At 32.0% G+C, this 23977-nt stretch overlaps 1 protein-coding gene across 2 annotated transcripts; it reads right to left on the bottom strand.

The window, feature by feature from the left end:
* Positions 1 to 884: 884 nt before the first annotated feature.
* LOC140040613 (mannose-1-phosphate guanylyltransferase regulatory subunit alpha-A-like) lies at positions 885 to 11080 on the bottom strand. Of its 2 annotated transcripts, XM_072086675.1 has the most exons (12): positions 10945 to 11080; positions 10391 to 10488; positions 10175 to 10278; positions 9445 to 9637; positions 8703 to 8762; positions 8012 to 8142; positions 7019 to 7147; positions 6784 to 6928; positions 6150 to 6242; positions 5489 to 5660; positions 4790 to 4904; positions 885 to 3416 (listed from the first exon to the last, which is right to left on the bottom strand). In XM_072086675.1, exons 1-11 carry the CDS (start codon positions 10982 to 10984, stop codon positions 4804 to 4806), a joined length of 1266 nt encoding a protein of 421 aa, XP_071942776.1. In that variant the 5' UTR covers positions 10985 to 11080; the 3' UTR covers positions 885 to 3416; positions 4790 to 4803. The 2 variants fall into 2 exon arrangements, with proteins under 2 accessions (XP_071942776.1, XP_071942778.1); XM_072086677.1 differs by lacking the exon at positions 4790 to 4904.
* Between the last annotated feature and the right edge of the window lie 12897 nt (positions 11081 to 23977).

Below are 23977 nucleotides of genomic sequence, written 5' to 3'. Positions count from 1 at the left end.
CTGTAAAACAGCATGTGAAACACATGTGATGTTGTATTACAGAATTGTCCTATGATACTGGAGAAATCTAGGCACAGTACAGAGAATCGGGTGAATATTATTGTGACAATTTATATATATATTACACTTATACCTAATACATTTTCCCTGGTCAAGGGAAAATGTTCATGTCATATTCTATAAAATACTATTCTCTCTCCCAATGTTTAACTAATCTCATTTTATTCTTTTATCACTGTATTGTTATACAGTAGACATTTTTTATACTCATTTTGGCTATGCTGAGAAAACAATGGTTTATGATAATATGGGATATTCCCCTGGACCTCACAATATAAATTTAGATTTGCGCTTTTTTTTTTTTTGGCAATTAAACGTTTTTTTTTTTTTTTATCAATACAGTAGTACCTCCTAGACTATAGTTGATCAAATTATCATATTTAAAGAATGTTTTTGCTAGTTTTAACATTGACAATTTGCAATATAGCTACTCATTAAACATTTTTTAATATATTTTTTCAAGTTTGCCTATTTCCTGGTTTGCACTGGTCTGTTGTTCGAGATTGGGCCAATACATGATTGCATACGCTTATAAGCTGATTCACCAAAGGTAGTTACAAAGGCTTCTATGATGAATAAACAGGAAAGCCAATACTGACATACTTGGGTAAATGCCAACTAGATAAACACAACCGAGGGGGAAAAAGTATGGTACGGCTATAAGTGATAGATATAACACATACAACCTATGAGCAACATATGTACCGACTCTTTTGCAATTAAAAGTCTCATAAAATATATATTTTTAACTCACTATTATAAATTGGTAAACAACAGTAATCTAGAGCTTACAATGATTTTGTTGACATTCACAATGCCTTCAATATACAATAATTTACATTAATTTCAGTGTATCCATCTATAAAGCTCTGTCACTTTATGTGACAATAAAAATGTGATGTGCCCAAATATGGACACGATGACATCATATCACTACCATATTTGTGCACATCCCACTGTCATCTACATCTACTTTTTTTTGTCCAATTAGTTTGATAGTGTAGACAGAGCTTAAGTCAAGTTCCCCAGTGGTATGATAATTAAATTAGTTACTGTTCCCACCGGCTTATGATCATTGTAGAAAACCCTTTTTTATTATTTCATACGCATATTTAAAACTTATAAGTCATTAAGAACGGTGCATAATAATATAGTTAATTTGAGTTCCAACAGCAAGTACTGGCCAAGTACAGGATACCATACCGTGCTTATAACCTCTTATTTCAGGCCTGGGGAGTTACAAGCATGGCACTATGATTGAACCATGGAACTTTGGATTGGAAGGAAAGCACATTAACTACTAAGATACAGTTCCACAACTACTAAGGTATCATTTTCAAGATTGTTTTCATGCCACTCCTTTAGGTAGTTATATTCAAGACAACGGAAGCATTAGGAAACAATTACCATGCGGTTGTAGTTTACAGCTGAAAAAATGGGTATTTGGAAACTCGGACTGGGCGTGTGCAAACCCCAAAGCTTGTCTGGGAAAAGAGAATCTATGAAAACATTTGCTGATAAATATTGAGATGCTTGTAGATGGTAGTTATCGTGAGATGAGCGGTTTTTTGTAAGAAATATTTCTTGTTTAATTTGGTATAATATAAATGCTTTGTTTGTTTAAATGCTGACACTGTAAACATTTTACTGTCGACCTCACCTTTGACGCATGTTTTGACTTAGGAAAACATTGACAGTTCTAGCTTAACTATAATTGATATCGTAACAGTTTGAGTGATTCACATTTGAATCATCAGTCAATCACCTGAAATCTGGATTTATAATCCTATACCAATTAAAACATTGTCAACATGTACATTTTACCAATAAGTCATTGCCAATTAATGCTTTATTTTTAAGATGACAAAGACATAAAACATAGCTCAAATATAATTGGTAGTAACAGTAAGATTACAAGTTTACAATATTGTGTTTTTGTTACTATTAATTTAAAGTTCAAATTCATTAGAGATCATGTCAACAGGCATATCGAAGGGGGTGCCCAGCAGGCCCAGGCCCCCTAAATTTGGCAAATTACATTGCAAAAGATAGAAAATTAGAATAACTTAGGCATTTAATTTCACCATTTTTTGGTCCACCCCAACCCCCTACCCTCCCCTATTTTAAATCCTGGATCCACCACTGAAATTATTCTACAGCAGTAGCTGTGTTATGTTTACTCTATGACCTGTTTATTATTTAGCATGCTTTGATTGGCTAATAATATACATTTTTTAATTGCAATGACTGCTGTGAAAGCTCTACATTAAGACGCGCTGAAATCTTACTTTATTCCAATCAAAACAGTAGAGTAGATCGCTTAATAGTGGAGGTGGGTTGTATTCGTATTTAGGATAATAGAAATTCGAGGAATGAACAAAATAGCCAGTTACTATTATAGCATCTTTTTTATTAATTATAAAATATAATTATTTCATAATAGTGAAACAAAATTAAATGTTGGTTTGATATAGTAGTGTAGTATAGAGTGACATGGGGACCAGCACAGGGATGAAGACCAATTGGAATACAGTACTAGCATTGACATAATGTGGATTTGCAGAAAAAGGATACAGGCTACACTGTTGAAGAGGTACAGACATGTATACGGTATAGGGGATTCCCTGTGTAGGATAAGGAAGAATGGAAAGTCTGTCAGAAGATGCCGAATAGGATACAGTGATGACATCACATAATTGCTATAATGATCACTTTGATGAGATGATCCCTTGTTTTTAACTGATCTGTTTTTAAACTTAAAACTGATAATTTAATATTTGCAGGTGAAATATTATGTTTTAAATCTTTTTGTTAACAAAAGAATTATTTATGCACCAATATAGAAGAGTGCAGACAACCATCTTATTTCCTGTAAACATATAAAAGTTTAAAATAACATAATATATGTACATACAAATACATTAACAGTAGTGTATTGTTATACAATAAAATCTATATTTACTCAGAGATCTACTTTTATATATATTACAATATCTATCAATAAAACATTAGCATTTTATTGGTCATATTTTAGGGACAAAATTATACTCTATTATGGTTAAGGCACTATTTTTTCAATATAGTGCCCTGTCAAAAAATACACTAACATAACACTATGTAGATATAAGTTTGTGGTACACCATGTATGTTAGTTCCTTTCAGAACTAACATACGTGGTGTACCACAAACTTCTATCAACATTTAATTTCGCCATGCAAACCTTCAAACAACATAACAATATTTTATTAGGACATTTCACAGTAAAATTTCGTTCTTGTAGGACAGTCCAAGTTCCTTATGAGGCATGATAATAGAATTGAGAACGATAGTCTCATCCGGTACAATTACATGTTGTCCTGAAAAATATTGAAAAAGATTTATTTTAAAATATTGTTTTGAAATGCAATATGGAGCTTTCGTTTTGCGACGACCAACGACCTACGCATGGACCTAGAAACTACTATTGAATATCAACAACAGAGCGAGACACATTCAAACAACTACAAGTTCAAATTTGTACATTGTAAACAATGGAGAAGAAGGAAGCATACTGTATTTTTAGACAAGTACTTCCTTCAATCAATAAATAAGCATTTACTGAATAATAATACAAGATATCAAGGATTGGAATTATCATGTTCATCACATTATCATAATCTTTTAAAATCAACGTCATTTTATTTTGTAATTCTGTGTGAGAAATTAATTACATGTGCAGGCAATTTGTTCGCAGCATTCTTTCTATTATCTCTACAAAATCACACAAATTTATCTTTTGTAACATAAAGTGCAATTAATGCTGTGAATCAGTGATTTTTTATTTTACATGTATTTTTGTAAAATTATTTTTGAATAAAATATACTATATAGTGATAATCTAATCTTTAATCTTTATTTGTAATTCTTTGTGAGAAATTACATTAGATTGAGGCCCGTAGGGAGGATTTTTACAGGGGTTCTTTCTTCCACAAAAAGGGGAAAATGCAAGCAACTGAACAAAAAACAAATTTAGGCCTAGTCTAGTAAATGAAAAGTAATTTGTCTGCTGGCTAGCTATAGGATTGGACAAAAAAGTTAGGCCTATTTACTAGCACTTTTGCTACTAGTCTCTAGTTTGAAATGGGTTTTCCCTTCAGGGAAAAGGGGTTCTTTCGAACCTTATGAACTATGGCTATGGGCTTGAGATCACACTCCCAATCTAGTTAACTGCAGTTTGAGAGGTTATCACTGTATAAAGCACATTATAAACATTATTGTCAACTTTGTCAATATTTTAATATCAATAATAAAATTATTGCTTCATGAAACTATTCAAATATTATCAGTATACAAACATTTTATTTTTTATTACATGTTTTTAATTTATATTTTGCATAATTTGTGTGCATTGAGTGTGTGAACATGCTATATTTATTTATATTTTTTAAATAAATATTTACTTATTAGTAAATGCACTGTTGAGTAACATATTAAAAAATGTAAATCTGTATCTAAATATAAAAAATAAATGATAGGGTATTTTTGTAAATGAAAATTAAGAAGATAATGGTGACAAAATATATAAAAATATACTTTTTGGAATTATTATGCATACATGTAAGGTATTTTTGTGAATGAATATAAAGAAGAAAATGTAAAAAAAGAATAAATAACAATATTATTTTTTCAACACTTCGGATGCTTATGCATATATGGTATCTTTTATCTACAAATGATGTACTTTGCTTACAAGAATAGTAAAGCCTATAGGAGTATCTGGTTCTTGACACTATATGTGAGGTCTTTATGTGGCAGAACAATGGAGTTGAGAATGACAACCTCAGATGGAATGGTAACATTTTGACCTGCAAAAAGATGATACTATAATGGTAAAAAGAAGAAAAATGATCGATGCATTAAGTAATTATAGAGACTTTTTAATTTTGACGCACCATTTGACTACATGTATGCATCTGTTGAGTCGAAAAGTCATTCTGCACATTCTTAGAAACATATGAAATGACTATAGATGAAATGACTATTATTAATTAGACTCAACAGATGCAAGTCGTAAAAACTGATGGCTCGGTAATACCCTTGGTTTCTACAGACAAGGTCAAGACTAGGAAAACCCACAACTCTTCCACAGTTCTGGTTTTAAACAATAGAGTACACTAGTCCAAAACTATGTCTACAGTTTATGTGACAAGAAAATGTGATGTGCCACAATGATGTCATATTTGCACACATCACACTTTTGTTGTCAAACAAGACAGAGACAGAGCTAACATTCAAAGGTCATGCAAAATATATGAACATGTAAGATTGAGATTTTATAAGCCTGTTTTAAAGGAAGTGCTGATAAATGGTATACAGTGCAAATTTGGGTTATGATAAATTATATAAATTATGAAAAAGCATTATGTTTGAGAATGGAATGAAACATTACCTAAGATAGTGATAGATGGATTGAGTCGCCCATCAGAGTTGAATAAAGCATCACTATCTATTTTTGCGTGTTTGTCATTCGGATTAGGGTCAGAGGGCGTGCCTTCGACCCTTGACCAGGCACCAACCAAACTGTTCCAACCAACAATACTGTTCAAGATGCAGCAATGATCCTAAATATGAAAAAATTATTAACATTAGGTTAAAATACACATACCAACAGTGTTGTTGGTAGTCTATGAGTGGCACTTAACTGGATACAAAAAAACCCCTCCAGCTTCCCCTGCAGTCAAGCAAAATGATAATGGTGGTAAATTGGTGTGTGGTTGACAGATTAGTCCATTATTGTAGAGGGGTACGCAACAAGGAACTTATACAGCATATTTTCATAACATAGTTCTCCCTCAGGAGAGCAAAGGCTACTGAAATTTATCCAGGTACGCTAAGCATTCTTAAATCATGGATCCAACAGTATCTAAAGCTCTGTCTACACTATAAAACTACTTAAACACAAAATGTGATGTGCCCAAATATGGTGGTGATATGACATTACCATGTCCATATATGGGCGCATCACATTTTGTTGTCACAGAAAGTTTGATAGTGTAAACATAGCTTTATACGTAGGACAATGACTTCACATTTTGAAATATTGAACACACCTGTAATGTTGCACCTGGTAGAAGGATAGACTCTCTTACTCTCACACCTGCTCCTATTGTTACATTTTCACCAACTGTTACATTTGGTCCAAGCTGAAATATTGAAGTAGAAAAAAAGTCTTTGTTTGGGATACCAGATCTTAGGAGATACTAGTAAAGGTATACATAAATGACAATGGCAAAGAATACTGTATTCACCAATCCTAAAGCTCTGTCTACACTATCAAATCTTATGTGATGACAACAAAATGTGATGTGCCCATATATGGACATGATGATGTCATATCACTACCATATTTGGGCATATCACAAGCATATTTGGGTACATCACACTAGTTTGATAGTGTAGACAGAGTTTTAGTTATATACAGTATTTCAATTAATAACTAACTGTAGGTATTAACTGAATAAATATCTAAAGACTTCTCTTGCTGTTCAATTATATAGGAAAATTTCCCTTTAATAGTTAAAATGTAAAGATGGCCAATAATAATTTTGAGGCAATGCATGGTTAAACCAAATCCACTGAGATACCATCAAGCTCTATGACTGCCCCATTTATAAACCCTTTAAATTTTGAAATACGCCAATGGGACAATCATGATGAGGCTAGCTAAAACGATGGCTATCTTACAGTTGCAGAAGGGTCGACATTAGCTTTAGGGTGAATGTACACATCTCCTATGATCTTGGGTTTTCCATCTTCGTTCAGAGCCAAGATTTCAGGGTGGTTGCGATGGTATAGCCCAAGGTACAGACGATTAGCATAGATGGCTGATCTGTAAGCAGAACAAATTGACCTTGTAAGACAAAATAAAATTTCTTTTTAATCAGTAGATTATTTTTATAACAGAAATTGTGGAACTTACCCGGCAGATTTGATTTGACTCCAAAATCCTTGTGTTTTGAAAACAAAGAGACTACCAGTGCCAGCTAGTGGTGTAAAGATGTCTTGTTCAAATCGGATGCAATCTTTAGCCTGAGTGAAACTATCACAGCTATTTAGAAAGTAACAAGCCACATTAGTATAGGAGGACTGACAATGGGCTTAGGAGTAATTTGTTTCAAGGAGCCTGAGTGTGGAATGAGCTTCCTAATGAGTTAAATCAAACCTCTTTGTACTAGAAATAAAAGTGATGAAGATGTCCCTTGCATTTACAGTACACATTCAAGGGCAAAATGAATGTCAAGAATAGTACCCTTTTCACATCTGCAAAATGTAACAACTTGAAACCAGGTTTGCATAGTGTGAAGACAATTTGTTGAAAATCTCCCGAGAAAAACACAACAACAATCCTGTGTTTTTGTTCCGAGATCTTACTGCGCGCACGTTTATTGCCCTGGTATTAACTGACCAATCATAGTAATCAAATAGAGCACAACTATTCTTTCCTCCCAAGATTTCACAATCTTGTGTAAAAACATGTAATAAGTTGGGAGATCAAACCTGGTTACAACTTGTTAGAAGTTGTAACAATTTTTGCAGATGTGAAAAGGGTATAAGAGACAAATTTGATAATATTGGTATATACGAAGTGGAGAACAGTAGGCCTATCACCAATGAAAACTGTCATGCATTGGACAAGCCAGAGAAATTATCAAATTTAATTATGAAGATCCATATTTCTATTAATACAAATCTAAATGAATATAATTAATATTTTGGTCTTTTTTGGTGTTTGGGTTCGAAATATTATTCCCTTAATAGGGGTTGAATCAACCATTTAGCATACACAAAAATGTCCCCGTCGTCTTAGTAGGGGTTGGCCATTGTGTTATATATTTTACAAGAAAGTGTTCCCTTAATAGGGATGTTCTAATGTAGCATGATTACAAAATATGAATAAAACAATTTAATATACCTGAATATTTCATTCTGATTTAGTTGAAAGACTCTACCAATTCTATCAAATATTTCTGGTGACAGGAGGTACACACCGCCGTTGATAATACTACTCACAAAGGTTTGAGGTTTCTCCACATAATGAAGCACCTAACAAATAAATTTGTTTATCTATTATTTCATTGGCTTACCAGTTTCAAAACAATTTCTCCAATCAGTTTAAGTTTGATTAAGTTGATACCTTTTGATTAGAGTAGACCTTTGATAGAATATGCTTGTCCTGTGTGGCATGGTTACCTTACTGGGGAGAAGTCTCGTAATATTGAGAGAATCCAGAAACGAGCTCTGCGAATAATACTAGGGCATGATTGTATTTGTTCATTGCTATATTATATATTTGTTCATTGCTATATTATATATTTGTTCATTGCTATAGTATATATTTGTTCATTGCTATAATATATATTTGTTCATTGCCATATTATATATTTCTTCATTGCTATAGTATATATTTGTTCATTGCTATATTATATATTTGTTCATTGCCATATTATATATTTGTTCATTGCTATAGTATATATTTGTTTACTCATAAGCCAGAATTGGATTAAATAAATAATAATAACAATAATAATAATATACATTGTAGAGGAAATATAATGGTACACAATCAATCATACAAATTATATACAGATTTCTAAAATATATACCTCATGAGTTTCAGGATTCTCTACCAGACATCCATAGTTCAAAGATTGCTTTCGGGTTGCCTTTCAAAAAAATAAGAATATAATAATATTTATATAAGAATAATGATATTCAAACTTATGTCAAGACAATTTTATCAAACAGTAGCTAACAGCTAGATTTCATCAGTTGTTATGTTGCAAGACCATGCAGTGGCTGCAAAAGAAGTCCAACTGTCATCTTAGCAACGAAGCAACTGACAAAGTCAAGCTGTTAGCACAACGAAACTGTCTTGAAATAAGCTTTAATATCGGTTTATTCTTTTGAACATTACCTAATAATAATCCGTGTTTTATATCATATTCAAAGTTGTTAAATTGAGTTTATACAATTGTTGAATGGGTCACTGATTAATGGGAGTCTCTTAGATCCATTATTGATTGCATTCATGGTACTGAATATACCTATGCATTGTATTAACTATACAAAAATCAGGAGTGAATATGCAAATGCCCATGAATGAATATATCAGGGGTAAATATGAAAATGTTCAGAGGTAACATATGCAAATGCTCATGAATGAATATGCAAATGAACATGAATAAATATGCAAATACCCAGGGGTAATATGCAAATACCCATAAATGAATATGCAAATGCTCATTAATGAATATGCAAATGCTTAGGAATGAACATGCAAATGTCCATGAATGAATAGGCAAATGCTCAGGAGTGAATATGCAAATACACAAATCGAAAACTAACCTCAGTTGCTAATATTGTATACTTTGTACCGTTTGGAAGATTCTTATGAAAGGTATACATATCATTGAGAGGGAAATCACAACAAACATCTCCATTGAAAACAAAGAATCCCTCTGGGTTACCACTCAGTATCTGGTCTCTGAAATGATATAGGCCTCCTGCTGTTCCTAGGGATGTGTATTCTTGTAGGTATCTGGGAAAAAACATATTTACAATTGGGAATTGAAATAAAATGAGGGAGGTCAAATAAAATGACCGTGGTTTTGGCAGTCGGTTAATGCTGCTTAAATGGATAAACCAACATCCCTTTATAATAATTAATCCGGCAATCAGGCACTCACATGGTCATGTATGAATGCAAAACTTCATTACCATTCGTGATGCTGCATTATGTGCTACAAAAATCGTTATACATACTTCTGTGCTTGTGTTTTAAAAACCATACTTAATACATCTAAGAATCAAAATGTACCAGAGTGTATCATTACTATTTTCAGACTGTATCATTACTCTCCCTCAGAGATCAAGGGCTGCTGTTGGTTTATCCAGGTAAGCTAGGCACAACATAGACTTATAGACCAATAAAACAAACATGTCTCAAAATGATTACAATCATGACCCTTATATAGGAGTACATAATATATTTGCAAACCACAATGATTTTTACTTACCATTTTAAACTCATAAAACACCAATATTATAAGAGTATCAAAAGCAAAATGAAATGTACCTAATGTTAATCTTAAACTTTTGTTGCGTTGTTTGGATGAAACGATTAAGAGCTTCACTTGGCTGATAGAATCCAATTAACAGGATTTCTTTGACTTCAGATACCTGAAAAAATGACAAGATTTCTGTGTAGAAATCATACAATGACAAGTGGTATTTACTATACTTTGGGACAAGATAAAAGATAAAATTGATTCATGGGGGAATCTCTTCTTACCATACAACATGCTTCTATGTGGTGATATATGATGGGAAAGCCAGCTACTGGAAACAGAGGTTTCGGCAACTCAAGTGACAGAGGTCGAAAACGAGTTCCTGAAAAGAAATGTTATAAATTATTTATTACATTTTCAAAATATGTATTTAAAATACAAATTGGAAAAAATGTGATTTGCTACATGATTTTTTGTGTTAGAAACATAAAAATAAACAAATAATTAAGGAATTCATGGGCATAATTATATCAGAACTGCATGGACGATAGACTTCATTCATGGACATGCAATACTACTAGGGAATCAACAATTAAACATTTTCTAGCAAATGTAATTTTAAAACATTGGCCCTTCGGATACAAATAACATGTGGTGTAAATTAGTGGTACATACAATTTTCCTGGTACAACTTTGCTCAGCTCACATCTATGATCTCGACCGGCTTATTAAGACTGGGCGAGCCGAGTTAGGCCTCGAGTTCTACCTAGCGGCTAGGCCTACCTATATTCTGACTTGTATGTAAAGTAATTATTAGTATATAAAATATATGCATTACCTTTCTGGGGTCCTCCTATAAGTATTACGGCTTTCAACATGTTTGAAATTAAACTGTATGCTACCTAGATCGGACGTAAAAAGAACAAATTTGTTGCACAATATTGCCGACGTGGAGTTGTTGGACGTTTGTTTTGTTTTTTTAATGTTTTGCAACAACGTGTCAAGGTTCAAACGAGGATCGTTCAAGTGTGAAAGTTTGACACATTAATAAAAACTCCGAAAAAGTATTTGAAGTTTTAAAAAATATATAGTAAAGTTACAAAAGCTAATATTACAGAAAAAATATTGAAAGAAGATTTTCCAGTATTCCCAGCCCAAAAAGTTTCGGAGCTTAAACTTCCATCCTTCTAAAATGTATTGTAACAAAATTCTAAAATAGATTGCGTGTCTAGTACTAGTAGCCTATTGACTGAAAATTTGTAATGATCAAATAAATATACAAGAATATCAAAATGTATATACAAAGTTAATAAAACATAACATTTGATGAACTTATACATCATGCATCGTACATTTTTATAAACATAATATAATTTGACATAAATATTTTAGTTCAATAGATTTATACCGTACAATTTCAGGAGACAAAAACGGCTTCTTGATCCATCGCTCAGAATTCGGAGTCTGAATAAGGTACGGATTCAAATCGTACGGTTTTGGTGTTTAATGATATTGCAATATATTTTAATTTACTTTGATATAGTATTTATGTGCATTTTTAATGTTTATTCAAATTTTATTCTAAGTGTTTTTTTATACAATCAGTGCAATAGGAGACTTAGTATAGTGATTAGGTTCGCTTGTTAGGAATCCTGTCTCTTGTAGTTTGTCCACGTTTTTTTATATTGTATTTTTATGGAGACAAAATAAATTAAATGAAATTAAATGAAATGAACGATCCCATACTTTACCACTAAACCCATTTTCCATGATATTTTTCTCAGGCCACAGAACCGAATAGGTGCGATGTGAAAGCAGCTTAAAACATAATGTAACAACAAATATAATATATAAATATATAAAACTAGTTAATAATAAACATTATAGATTACATTACTTACTTATTTGGCGCATAGGCCTACTGAAATGTGATTCAGTTTGTCCTTAAAATTATTTTTGTTCAATTTGAAAAATGTAGAAAATTATTAGGCCTATCTGATTATTATGTGACACTCATATTTTTATTAACATTTTTTTTGTAATAAGGATGTGGCCTATTTATTTGTTACACATCATACAAACGTGTTTTCGTGAAATCATTATTGTAAATCATTTATTCTACTTTTGAAAAATTTTAGTTTCGACGTATAGATTAAAGCTACACTATAAATTCAACAGGAAAAACCTGGGGATTATCTTTGTGAGAAATTTTTTTAATGGTCTGCCGCCCTCTGTTTAGAAACCAGACGATAAACATAGCATGCTAACTTGACATCGGTTGCTTAGAAAGAAGAATCAGTACACTATTAAGTAAGTTACTCTTCAATAATTTGAACGAAATGATAATATAAGATATTGAAATGATTTCTTAATTTGAAAGTAATATATGCACGGTAATCGTCTGCTAGTTGGATAATTATAGAGGATTAGTTGTTCCAGTGTGAAAATTGAACCAACCCTTTTGGCACCGAGGGATAAGAAGTATCTAGCCTTTGGATTAACTTGATGATTGAAGACAGTAGTATAGCCTGTACATTTTCCTTCACTAGGGCCCAATAAACAATTCGTTATGGAAGCAGCCTGTGCTATTGTACCCAAGATTTCTGAACCCTCTGATTGTATTGATACTATTGTTGGAATTTGTGAATCTATTTCGGAACAATCCGGTTCAGAATTCGATGAAAATGTTGAATTATCAGAGGTTTTTGTGGAGAGGGATCCTCAAAAAGATAACATGGCAATGGACAGATTTTCACATTTTACTATAAAAAAGCAAACTTCATACAGGTGAGTGTGACATTTTATTTAAATTAATTGACATATTTTATATATTTTAACATTAGTTTTATTGAAAAATTGTGGGTGGGAGATCCCTAACACCTGCCTAACACTCTGAGCTTTGGTAATTATTGTCAAAAATTATTATTAAATGAGCACATGTTTATGTTTTATATTGTTTTAATTTAACATAGTTCTGATGGTGGGTCCCTATTTTTGGTGCAGCCCCTATTCATTGTCGCATATAATCAACAGCTTATTTTTTAGTCTACAGTAGTTCCACTAAATAAGTTTATTATCTCATTCCATTTAATTAACACATGGTAAAAAAGTTTGATGCAGCAGTGTATTTTTAACAGTCAGAATTCACTTGTTGTTTTGAAGTGCTTGTTGAATAATTTACGGTCTGTTTATATTGTTCATTGTGTACTGTACTAAGACTTCATTCATTCAATAATATTGATGCCTTATTTCAACTGTAAATTCATCATATACTTACAAAACAGAATAAAGTTAAATCAATAGTTTTATGTTGCTTTTGCTTTACGATTTAATTTATATACTTATACTTATATAACTGTATTTACAGTAGTAGCCTATATTGTAATAGCTTTTGTGTGAAATGACAAAATCCTTAAAGTTAAATGCTTTATGTTCAATTTATTCATCCATTTATTTTAGATGGCAGACACTCTACTGTGTAAATCATGTACAACAATAGCTCCATGATGTAATCCATAGTATATTCTACTATTATTAGGCCTTAGTGGATTTTCTTTTGTCATTTTTCTACTAGTATAAAACTAAAGTTTGTGTTTTAAAAATGTGTATAGAAATAAATCTGTTTTGAAGGACCCTTAAGCACACGTAGAGGAGCTTACAAAGAGAGGAGAGTATTTAAAAAATAAAATTTTAGATTTTTAGTTGTAAATAGCACAGACTGTACATAGTAAATCGTCCATACTGTAGATTTAGATTGTTGCCATAGATTCATATTGTTTAGTGAGCTCAGCTGGTAGTGGTTATTTGTCTATCCTTGAATAGGTAATAACACAGTTAAAACAATTAACAGCTATAATGATAATTACATCATTTTAATTGGTTTCACCTTAACTTGCTAATTTGTGAGCAAAAACCATTCAGTGTAAAATCTGTCCTTACTAAAAATAGGTGAATAAAATTAAGTGTTTACCATATTCTCATACTTGAACAACTGAATTATTTAGTTAAAAGAAATCACTGTACAGTACAGTACATACATCAGTATAACCTACAGTATCCTACTGTTTATGTATGGTGTTAAAGCTGAAGCTGACAGACCTAGATGGTTGGTAGTCTACAGTAGTTGGCAAAAAAAGAAGGTACCGGTATGACAAATAATATGGTTAAATTAATGCATTAAAAATGTAAAATCGTTTGATACTCTCACCTTGACTGTAGATCATCTGTTGTTCCTAGAATTTTATTTGACTTTTAATCTTTCTTTTAATACTAAATAGGCAGATATTTCTGTTTTTTATGAAATTATATTTTTTTCTGTGTAGATCTTTGCTAATCTAGTAATCAACTTCTGATAGGCATATATTTTTAATTTCTATTTGTAAACACTGATAAAAATTAAAGATTATAGTAGCTTGATTTTTTAATTCAACTTCCCCATTCTTGCTTTCAATTTACGGAAAGTGGCATACATACTGTAACATTCTTTAAAATGTATCATTTCATAGAGGTAATTCTATACCTCCATCATTATGTAGTTTAAAATTAAAATTTGCCTAAATTATACAGTCTAGCCTAATATCTAGCCTGTAATAAAATCTAGCATGCCTAGTTTCCGGAAAGTCTGGTATTCTGAATGTGTTTTTAATGGTAAACAATATTTTTGGACCTTTTGAACCTCATAAAGCCTGGTTTTGTTTGGAGAGAGTTGGCCCTATTTTAAATATAGTATTTAAGTGTTAAAGTAAATACACTGCTGTATGGGAATGAAATAAATAACATTTAAATATTATTTGAATTTTGTTTAAAGGTCATACATTCATATTTTAAATGTAATGTGTTTAAAGGCAAAAATAAATACTGTTCAATAATCTCATATTCATTATTCATTGTCACATATAACAATTTCCTTATTTTAAGTTCTTTTATGTTGGATTAATCATGATATTTATTAAATTTCACTATTTTTTCAATGAAAACATTTTAATCGTGACCCTGAATTTGATAAAAATAGAATTTCTATTATTTTATGATACTGTACTACCGTATTGTGTATAACATAACAAATAATATAATAAAAAATTTGATTGAATTCAGTATTTTTTAAGACATTTTACCTTTGTCTCCCCACCCATGCTATATGACCATAGCAACTATAATATACATATCCTAATATCATTTCTAAACTCTGCACTACATGTCTAGCGACCGTTCTATTTTATTGCTTATTTATTGCCCCGAATTAAAATCCTTTCTCCATGTTTTAAATTCTTGAGCAGCAGTGTACGATACATATGAATAACGCTCTTTCTTTTGACATATCAAACAACAGCGTTACGTTGATCTTTCATCATTTCTTTTGACAGCGTAGTATGCCGCAAACAACACGATGTAAGTCTTATTTTACACCTTCAATTATAATTCAGTTTCTTAATTGTTATTGTTTTGAAATTATCCAAAGAAGCGAAGATACTGTCTGCATCGCAATTTTGCTGATCATAGATATTGACGTGGCCATATGTTTGATTATTATAAGTGTATCTACTGTACTGTAGCATAGCATGATCTGTATCCTGCGCTGCTGTGTATAATCTATTGTTGTTTTAGGCACTTCACACTTCAAAATATTTTAGTTCTTTATGTTGCCGTCTACTATCTTAAACCGTAAGACAAATTATAGAATTTACTCTTTAAGTAGAAGTGTTAAAACATTCAATCTGCTTTACAGTAGAAATAGCTGAATTCTTGAATAAATTAAATAGTTGAAACTAGTTTTTACAATTTAATATTTGTTATGATAAAGATTATATAAAATGGTTAATAAGTAATTGCATCTGCTGTACATTAAAACACATTATGGTAAAGTGATTAATACTGGATAATTCACCAATTATGTTAATTTTTATTTTGACCAGAGTTTTATAATAAATGTATGGCTGGCATTATTTTCACCACATATTGTGTTCGAATCTCAAACTGCCCACTTGACCCTTGATAGTTACACATCAACAAATATTTCTACATCCTCTTATTCCTATGTTAATTGTTTATTAAAGTGTATGTGGACTTGTTTGCCACCTCTTCTCTTATATGCTTTATCCTTTTTAAGATATCACCTTACCGATAATTTTTGATTGCAAAAATCAATTTAGAATTCCAATAAGGCTGAAGTACTTGCTGTAATTGGTTTTGATGTAAGGACACTTGTAATGCAGCCATGGTAAAAAAATGTAGATAATAGGCAAGATACCAACCATCCATTAAATCCAAATAATTATTGCTACTGTAAATCAGGCTGAATAATCAATGATGTAGTCTATTATATAGCGGCCATAGTTCAGAAGGGTAAAACTAGCTTTACACAAATGTTGAACTTTGCGTACTGTACATAGTGTACGCTTGCACCTTTCTGAGGTCCTTTCCCAAAAAGAGCTTTTAATTTGCGATGACCTATGACCTGGGAATTGATGGTTTGCTTGTCATCGTCTGATCTAGGAACCACCAAAATTGTACGTCAAGGAATACAGTGAGGAACCATGCGTGAATTCCCTGCATGTGCGCAAGGAATACAGTGAGGTACCATGCATGAATTCCCTGCATGTGCGCAAGGAATACACTGGAACCATGCGTGAATTCCCTGCATGTGCGCAAGGAATACACTGTGGAACCATGCGTGAATTCCCTGCATGTGCGCAAGGAATACACTGGTGGAACCATGCGTGAATTCCCTGCATGTGCGCAAGGAATACAGTGTGGAACCATGCCTGAATTCCCTGCATGTGCGCAAGGAATACAGTGAGGTACCATGCGTGAATTCCCTGCATGTGCGCAAGGAATATACTGTGGAACCATGCGTGAATTCCCTGCATGTGCGCAAGGAATGCAGTGAGGAACCATGCCTGAATTCCCTGCATGTGCGCAAGGAATACATGGCGTACAGTACTTGTTCGTAGCTTGTCAGTTGTCGCAACTCGGAAGCTCCCTAATGTTAATATTCTTGTCAGAGTACAGAAATGATAATAAGTACATCTTCATTTATAGCTTGGGCATGGTCTATTTACTATGTTGCTATTCTAGTAATTGTTTAATTTTGATTTACAAATGTATCATGATCGGTAATCAATAATTAAATTCCAAGTGGCAATAAAACTGAGTTAGTTATTATTACAGTAGTTTAATGGTGGCAGTCAGTGTTTACTACTTGACTAATATAATTATTTATTGTGTAGAGTACTTAGTGGTTTAGTAATTAAATTGTTTTTCTACTTCTCTAGATTAATTAATGTGGTAAAGAATGATATTATTGTTTGGATTGTTAAGTCATAAACTGAACATTTCAGGTCACAGAAATATAAGACCTAAAGCTCTGTCTACACTCTCAATCTTTATGTGACAAAAAAAAATGTGATGTGCCCATATATGGACATGATGATGTTATATCACTACCATATTTAGGAATATCACTACTATATTTGGACACATCATACTTTATTTGTCAAACTAGTTTTGAGCTTTACAGGTTTATCCAATATCAAATGTACTTAAAACAGGTTGGCTAAAAATAGAATGAGGCAGGATGTTAGATATATTACAAGCAGTGGGTTTATTAATTATCTCATTAATATTAATATCTTTGCAAAAAATAACTAATGTCAGAAGCTGTCTCTCCAAATAACTATTAAATACATTTATATTTAACTTTTAGCCAAAACTAGTCATAAATGCAGCAACATTTGTTGTAACTATAGAGGGCCTTCTTAAGTTATAGTACATTCATTTTTATGTGAATTTATTTTTCTTTGCTATTTTTATTTTCTTTTTTCTGTTAAAATGCAATATACTGTTTCTTGACAGAAAGATACTATACATTCTATGATAGTGTAGAGTACAGAGCAATCAGAAGGTAAAACAGAGTTTAAAACAAAATGTAAATCCATGAAAGTGGCTTCAGTAGGCCTACAAATGTCTGTAAATAGATGCTAATTGGATAGGTTATTACCATGGCAACCTGTCAAATGTTTATATTATGGATAAATTATTCTTTAAATACTTTTAAAAAGAAGAAAACCGTAATAATTATGACAGCTTGATGTCTTCTCAATAAAATTACGAGAATTTTTTTTAAATTTGAAGAAAAAAAGATTTTGTTCAAATATATTGACTAATAATAATATAGCATTCACTTTCATTTTTGTGGTTTTTTTAAACATTTATTTTCTCCAGTAGGCATATTGATACAGTACTGGCCATAATGTTTGTGTGAACCATCTGCCAATGTGGATCATTTGTACTGGTAGAAAGAATATATGTAGATTAAGGTTGAAATCTACCTTCAGGGCTTGTTTATATCCGGCTGCCTATATTTCTATGCATATATATTTATTAATGTTATTATTTTTTTTTAATAATGTATATATTTTTTCACAGCCCCTGTGGTCGTTTTGGCACCCTGTGTCGAAGAATAATGTTATTGTTATGATGTTAGAATAATACATGGGCAAATACATAGAAGTAAATTTTCTTTTGTGATCCAATATAATGCGATAGATAAATACGAAATAAAAACGCTTTTCAATTTGGTTGTTACAATCTGACCACACAACACGGTATTGTTGGCAGCACTATGTTTCCTTTGAAAAAAAGTATATTCTGATGATTTAAGTGGGCCACTATAAATACCAACATGCATTATGCATGAATTAATATTGTTTTCCTTCTGTGATGCACCTGCTTAGTGTGATATCGTGAAGGGAAAACAATGGAAAAACCATAACTTTTCAGTGAAAATATACATATAAAATGTTTTCAGCAACGAGAAAATGCTGAATTAGACCTATAGCTAGTGTTTGTATATTACCGTAGTTTATCAAAAGCCTGGCCTAGAAACCTATGCCTAAATAGGCTAGGCCTATACCTATCTAAGTAATGATGATGGTTGTACGTATGGGTATGCCCATGTGAAGGTATGGTTAATGGTAAATCCATTTATTATAGAGGATGAAACTAATGTTTCCTTATAGTATGTACAGTAGCTCTCCTTCAGTTGAGCACAGGCTATTGTCGGTTTATCCAGGTAAGTAGCACTCATATCCGGTTTGTATGTTTGTCTGACAATATTCACAACTAAAATTGAAAGTGAGAACTTTTAAATAACAGGACAGTTTTTAAATCAAAACCACACATTTTGCACAAGTCAGTTGGCAAATAATTATATTTTTGACCATGCCTTAAAATATTTAAACATGCCTTTAATGACATTCATTTACTGTATGTTGAAATGTTTGATTCTATACAGAGTATTAGGATGGTTTTCTATTTAACTTAAGTTAATTAATGAACAAGATCTGATCATAATGTAAAATTCATATTAAGAAATGGTACATGTTTTTGTAAAATTTATTTCACACCATTGATCAACCAATACTCTGTGTCAAAATTAAGATCAAATCTTATTAACATAAACTAATTATGATTGTACTCGTTTTTCTACAGAGCAAGTTCGACCCACTAACCTTCTAAAAGGTCAAATCAGAACGCTGCGGTAAACATTAGCATTAACAATTTGATAAACTGAATAAGAATAACATTAGCAAAATAATAACAAAACCAGTCAAAATTACCGCAAAGCAATTACTGTAATAAATTAACGCAAAGCAATTACTGTAATAAATTAACGCAAAGCAATTACTGTAATAAATTAACGTAAACCAATTACTGTAATAAATTAACGATGCAATGAACATGCTTTTATTGTAGAAATTAATCTTAATAAGAGTATTAATTTTTTTTTAAATAAATATTTGTCTAAAATTTTAATTATTGTGTTTATCACCTCATGTTTTTTTCATTATTTCTTGTTTATGACATGAAAGTATATTTGATATTTTCAGAAAAAAATTTTTTTTAGAGATAATTTATTTAACCAATGCAAAGTAAAAAAGATGACATGACATGATTTACATGATATTTCTGAAATATTTTTCAGAAAACATATTTTGAACACAGAACAAAAAATATCATTGATTCTAACATTTTTTTAAATGGTATACGACTGCAGTATACTTACGTATATTTTTATATACGGTAACAATATAAACCAATTTTATAATTGTATATTCTCGTTTTTCACATAATAGTCTTTGAAATAGTACAGATGTGGCAAAAGGTTTGGTACAGCCTGGCATAAGCATAGGTACAAACTTCAGACATGGAGTAATCACTCGGACATTACAGCATACTGTAGGTATGAGTAATGACTCAGACTTGGAGTAATCACTGACATTACAGCATACTGTAGGTATGAGTAATGACTCAGACTTGGAGTAATCACTCGGACATTACAGCATACTGTAGGTATGAGTAATGACTCAGACTTGGAGTAATCACTGACATTACAGCATACTGTAGGTATGAGTAATGACTCAGACTTTGAGTATTCACTCGGACAGTGCAGCATACTGTAGGTATGAGTAATGACTCAGACTTGGAGTAATCACTGACATTACAGCATACTGTAGGTACGAGTAATGACTCAGACTTGGAGTAATCACTCGGACATTGCAGCATACTGTAGGTATGAGTAATGACTCAGACTTGGAGTATTCACTCGGACATTGCAGCATACTTACTGTAGGTATGAGTAATGACTCAGACTTAGAGTAATCACTGACATTACAGCATACTGTAGGTACGAGTAATGACTCAGACTTTAGAGTAATCACTCGGACATTGCAGCATACTGTAGGTATGAGTAATGACTCAGACTTGGAGTATTCACTCGGACATTGCAGCATACTTACTGTAGGTATGAGTAATGACTCAGACTTGGAGTAATCACTGACATTACAGCATACTGTAGGTACGAGTAATGACTCAGACTTTAGAGTAATCACTCGGACATTGCAGCATACTGTAGGTATGAGTAATGACTCAGACTTGGAGTATTCACTCGGACATTGCAGCATACTGTAGGTATGAGTAATGACTCAGACTTGGAGTAATCACTGACATTGCAGCATACTGTAGGTACGAGTAATGACTCAGACTTGGAGTAATCACTCGGACATTGCAGCATACTGTAGGTACGAGTTATGACTCAAACTTGGAGTAATCACTGACATTGCATAAGCATAGGTACAAACTCGAACTTGGAGTAATCAATCGGATATTGCAGCATACTGTAGGTACAGTACGAGTTATGACTCAGACTTGGAGTAATCACTGACATTGCAGCATACTGTAGGTACGAGTTATGACTCAAACTTGGAGTAATCACTGACATTGCATAAGCATAGGTACAAACTCGAACTTGGAGTAATCAATCGGATATTGCAGCATACTGTAGGTACGAGTTATGACTCAGACTTGGAGTAATCACTGACATTGCAGCATACTGTAGGTACGAGTTATGACTCAAACTTGGAGTAATCACTGACATTGCAGCATATTTTGTGAGGGTCCCTAATGATCAGCTTTGGCTGGATGGACCCTCGTAAAATATTGTTGAAATAAAATAAGGTAAAATAAATAAATACTGTAGGTATGAGGTATGACTCAAACTTGGAGTAATCACTGACATTGCATAATACGAGTTATGACTCGAACTTGGAGTAATCACTCAGTTATGATCACTTCTCCAGAAGGGAATATAGAACTCAAAGTAATTCAATTTAGTAATCTTTCAATTATATTTAACAATAGTCTTTGTATATAAACTTCAATGGACAATGTATGATCAGTCTGTGATGGATCTGTTAAATTCTAGGTCATCAAAGCCTATGTGATTACTGTTGACATCTTCTGCCACTTCTTCTTCATGATGATTTTATTTTTTTGGGACAGCAGATTATCTTGATCTAAATTCTTAATACTCTTGTTTTTATCCAAGACAATTCTAACAGGAAGCTTTGTATTTTAAACTTTTTAACCTATTGGATTTTTAAATTTAGAAATTCATAGTAAAAAATAAATTACTGTACTTAAAATATTAGGTTAAAGTATTTGGGAATATTTTTATGAATGGCAATGAAAGAGTAGATGTTGTGAATTCAACTACTACTTCTGTCCCAAAATTAGGACCATGTTTTGTCTTTATCTCTATTCAAATGGGATTTCTATCCTTAATACTAATAACTAAGAAGCTAAAATGAGTGGTTCGCACACAGATCTTTACCTTCATTATGTTAATGTATTCCAAAATACTGATCCGTGAAAGAGTTAAAGTCTTAGCAAGTAGAATGTCATGCCAAATATGTTATATGTTCAGTGTTACTGTATATACAGTGTATGAATAATTTAAAACAGCGCAGTAGAAACTCATACAGTAAAACTCCTACTCAGGGGATATTTTCAGGACACACCAACGTTCCCCCTTAATAGGGATGGTCCCAATGGAGCAATTATACTGTATAACCTCAATAGAACCACCCTATAGAACAGTTAAAGGTTTTTTAAAGGTGCACACATCAACTAGTTTTACAAAACTATTCTTATACTATAGTGAGATTTTATACATTTAAATTAGTCTGATGATAGTATTGTAGAAACTGGTGCTATTATTTTTACTTGCTATGCAAAAGAGTAAGTTTGTTTATACCCAGAAAATTTGTTAATAATTGTCTAGGAACAAAGTTGAGCTCTTAATGTTGGCTATATATTTTTTTCTTACGCGTCCAACAGCGAGTAACTTACCATTTACAGGATGGATAAACTATTTAATAATTTACCTTGCAATATGAGCTAAGTCTCACTTGAGGCTTGGGGAATTGAGTTAAACAAGTCGTGAGTTACAACCCTGGCACTCATGATTGAACCCCGGACCTTGGGATTAGAAGACAAACATGTTAACCACCAAACTACATCTCATTTTCTACTTCTTTTTAGTGCTTTATAATCCCTGCAATTTTTACGGTATACTATAGTATAGCACATGGAAAACAGAATGATCAGATTCAGCCAAACCACATTAAAGAATCGCTACACCTTTTTCTTAAGCTCTGTCTACACCATTAAACTAGTTTGACCAAAAAAGTGTGATGTTCCCAAATATGTTAGTGATATGCTTAAATATGGTAGTGATATGCTTAAATATTGTAATGATATGACATCATCATGTCCATAAAGTATATATGGGCATTACAATTTTTGGCACATAAAGTTTGATAGTGTAAACAAAGCTTTACAGGTAGCCTTTAATTCGCAGTGGCTTATAAGATAATAAGGTGCAAAAAAGGGTGTGGTTGGTACTCAACTGTATACTCGTCCTTCACCTCTACATCACACGAAATGTACTATGAAAGATATATATGAAATAATATGTTAATAACCAGTGCACCATTTTTTTAATTCTTAGTGTCAGAATACTGTAGAAGTTGAAATATTAAAAGATTAATTTTAGGAAGTTTTAGCTTATATCGGTGTTAATGATTGGTTGAAAATCTGATAAAAGCAATTGATAATTTAGGGTAAGGCCAAGATAGAAAGTAGCCATGACACCTCAAAAGTGGTTTTAAAGTTGAGATACAGTAAAGTCTAATTACTGTATAGTATGTATGAGGTCAACGAAAATGTGATTTGTTTGTAGTTTTGTATTAACGATAAAACTGTTTTTTTTTTTTATTTGGAGAGTTTGAATAATATCCTGAATTTAAACACTTAGTTTGAAGTGGCTTAGTAGTACTATTGCATGCACTTCCAAAACATATTATAAAGGAAGAAAGTAATTCTGATCCTATTATTTTAATACCTGTATGAAGGACAACCACATGTTTGTCTAGTATTACAACAAGATAGCCGTACCGAATGATATCTGTAAAATGTTATGTAATATTTTTCATACAGTCAAAATGTACTGTAATCAACACTATGTAGTGATT

Source organism: Antedon mediterranea, chromosome 2, assembly GCF_964355755.1.
Source record: "Antedon mediterranea chromosome 2, ecAntMedi1.1, whole genome shotgun sequence".
Lineage (NCBI taxonomy): Eukaryota > Metazoa > Echinodermata > Crinoidea > Comatulida > Antedonidae > Antedon > Antedon mediterranea.
The sequence above is the reverse complement of the archived record's forward strand: the minus strand, read 5'-3'. Positions and strand labels throughout refer to the sequence as shown.

Excerpts from the sequence above, each read along its gene's own strand:
- LOC140040613 (XM_072086675.1), bottom strand. The coding sequence starts at position 10,984 with ATGTTGAAAGCCGTAATACTTATAGGAGGACCCCAGAAAG. Across the intron at positions 10,489-10,944 it reads TATAGGAGGACCCCAGAAAG|GAACTCGTTTTCGACCTCTG; the intron begins GTAATGCATATA and ends ATTTCTTTTCAG. Across the intron at positions 5,661-6,149 it reads TACCAGGTGCAACATTACAG|GATCATTGCTGCATCTTGAA; the intron begins GTGTGTTCAATA and ends TTTCATATTTAG.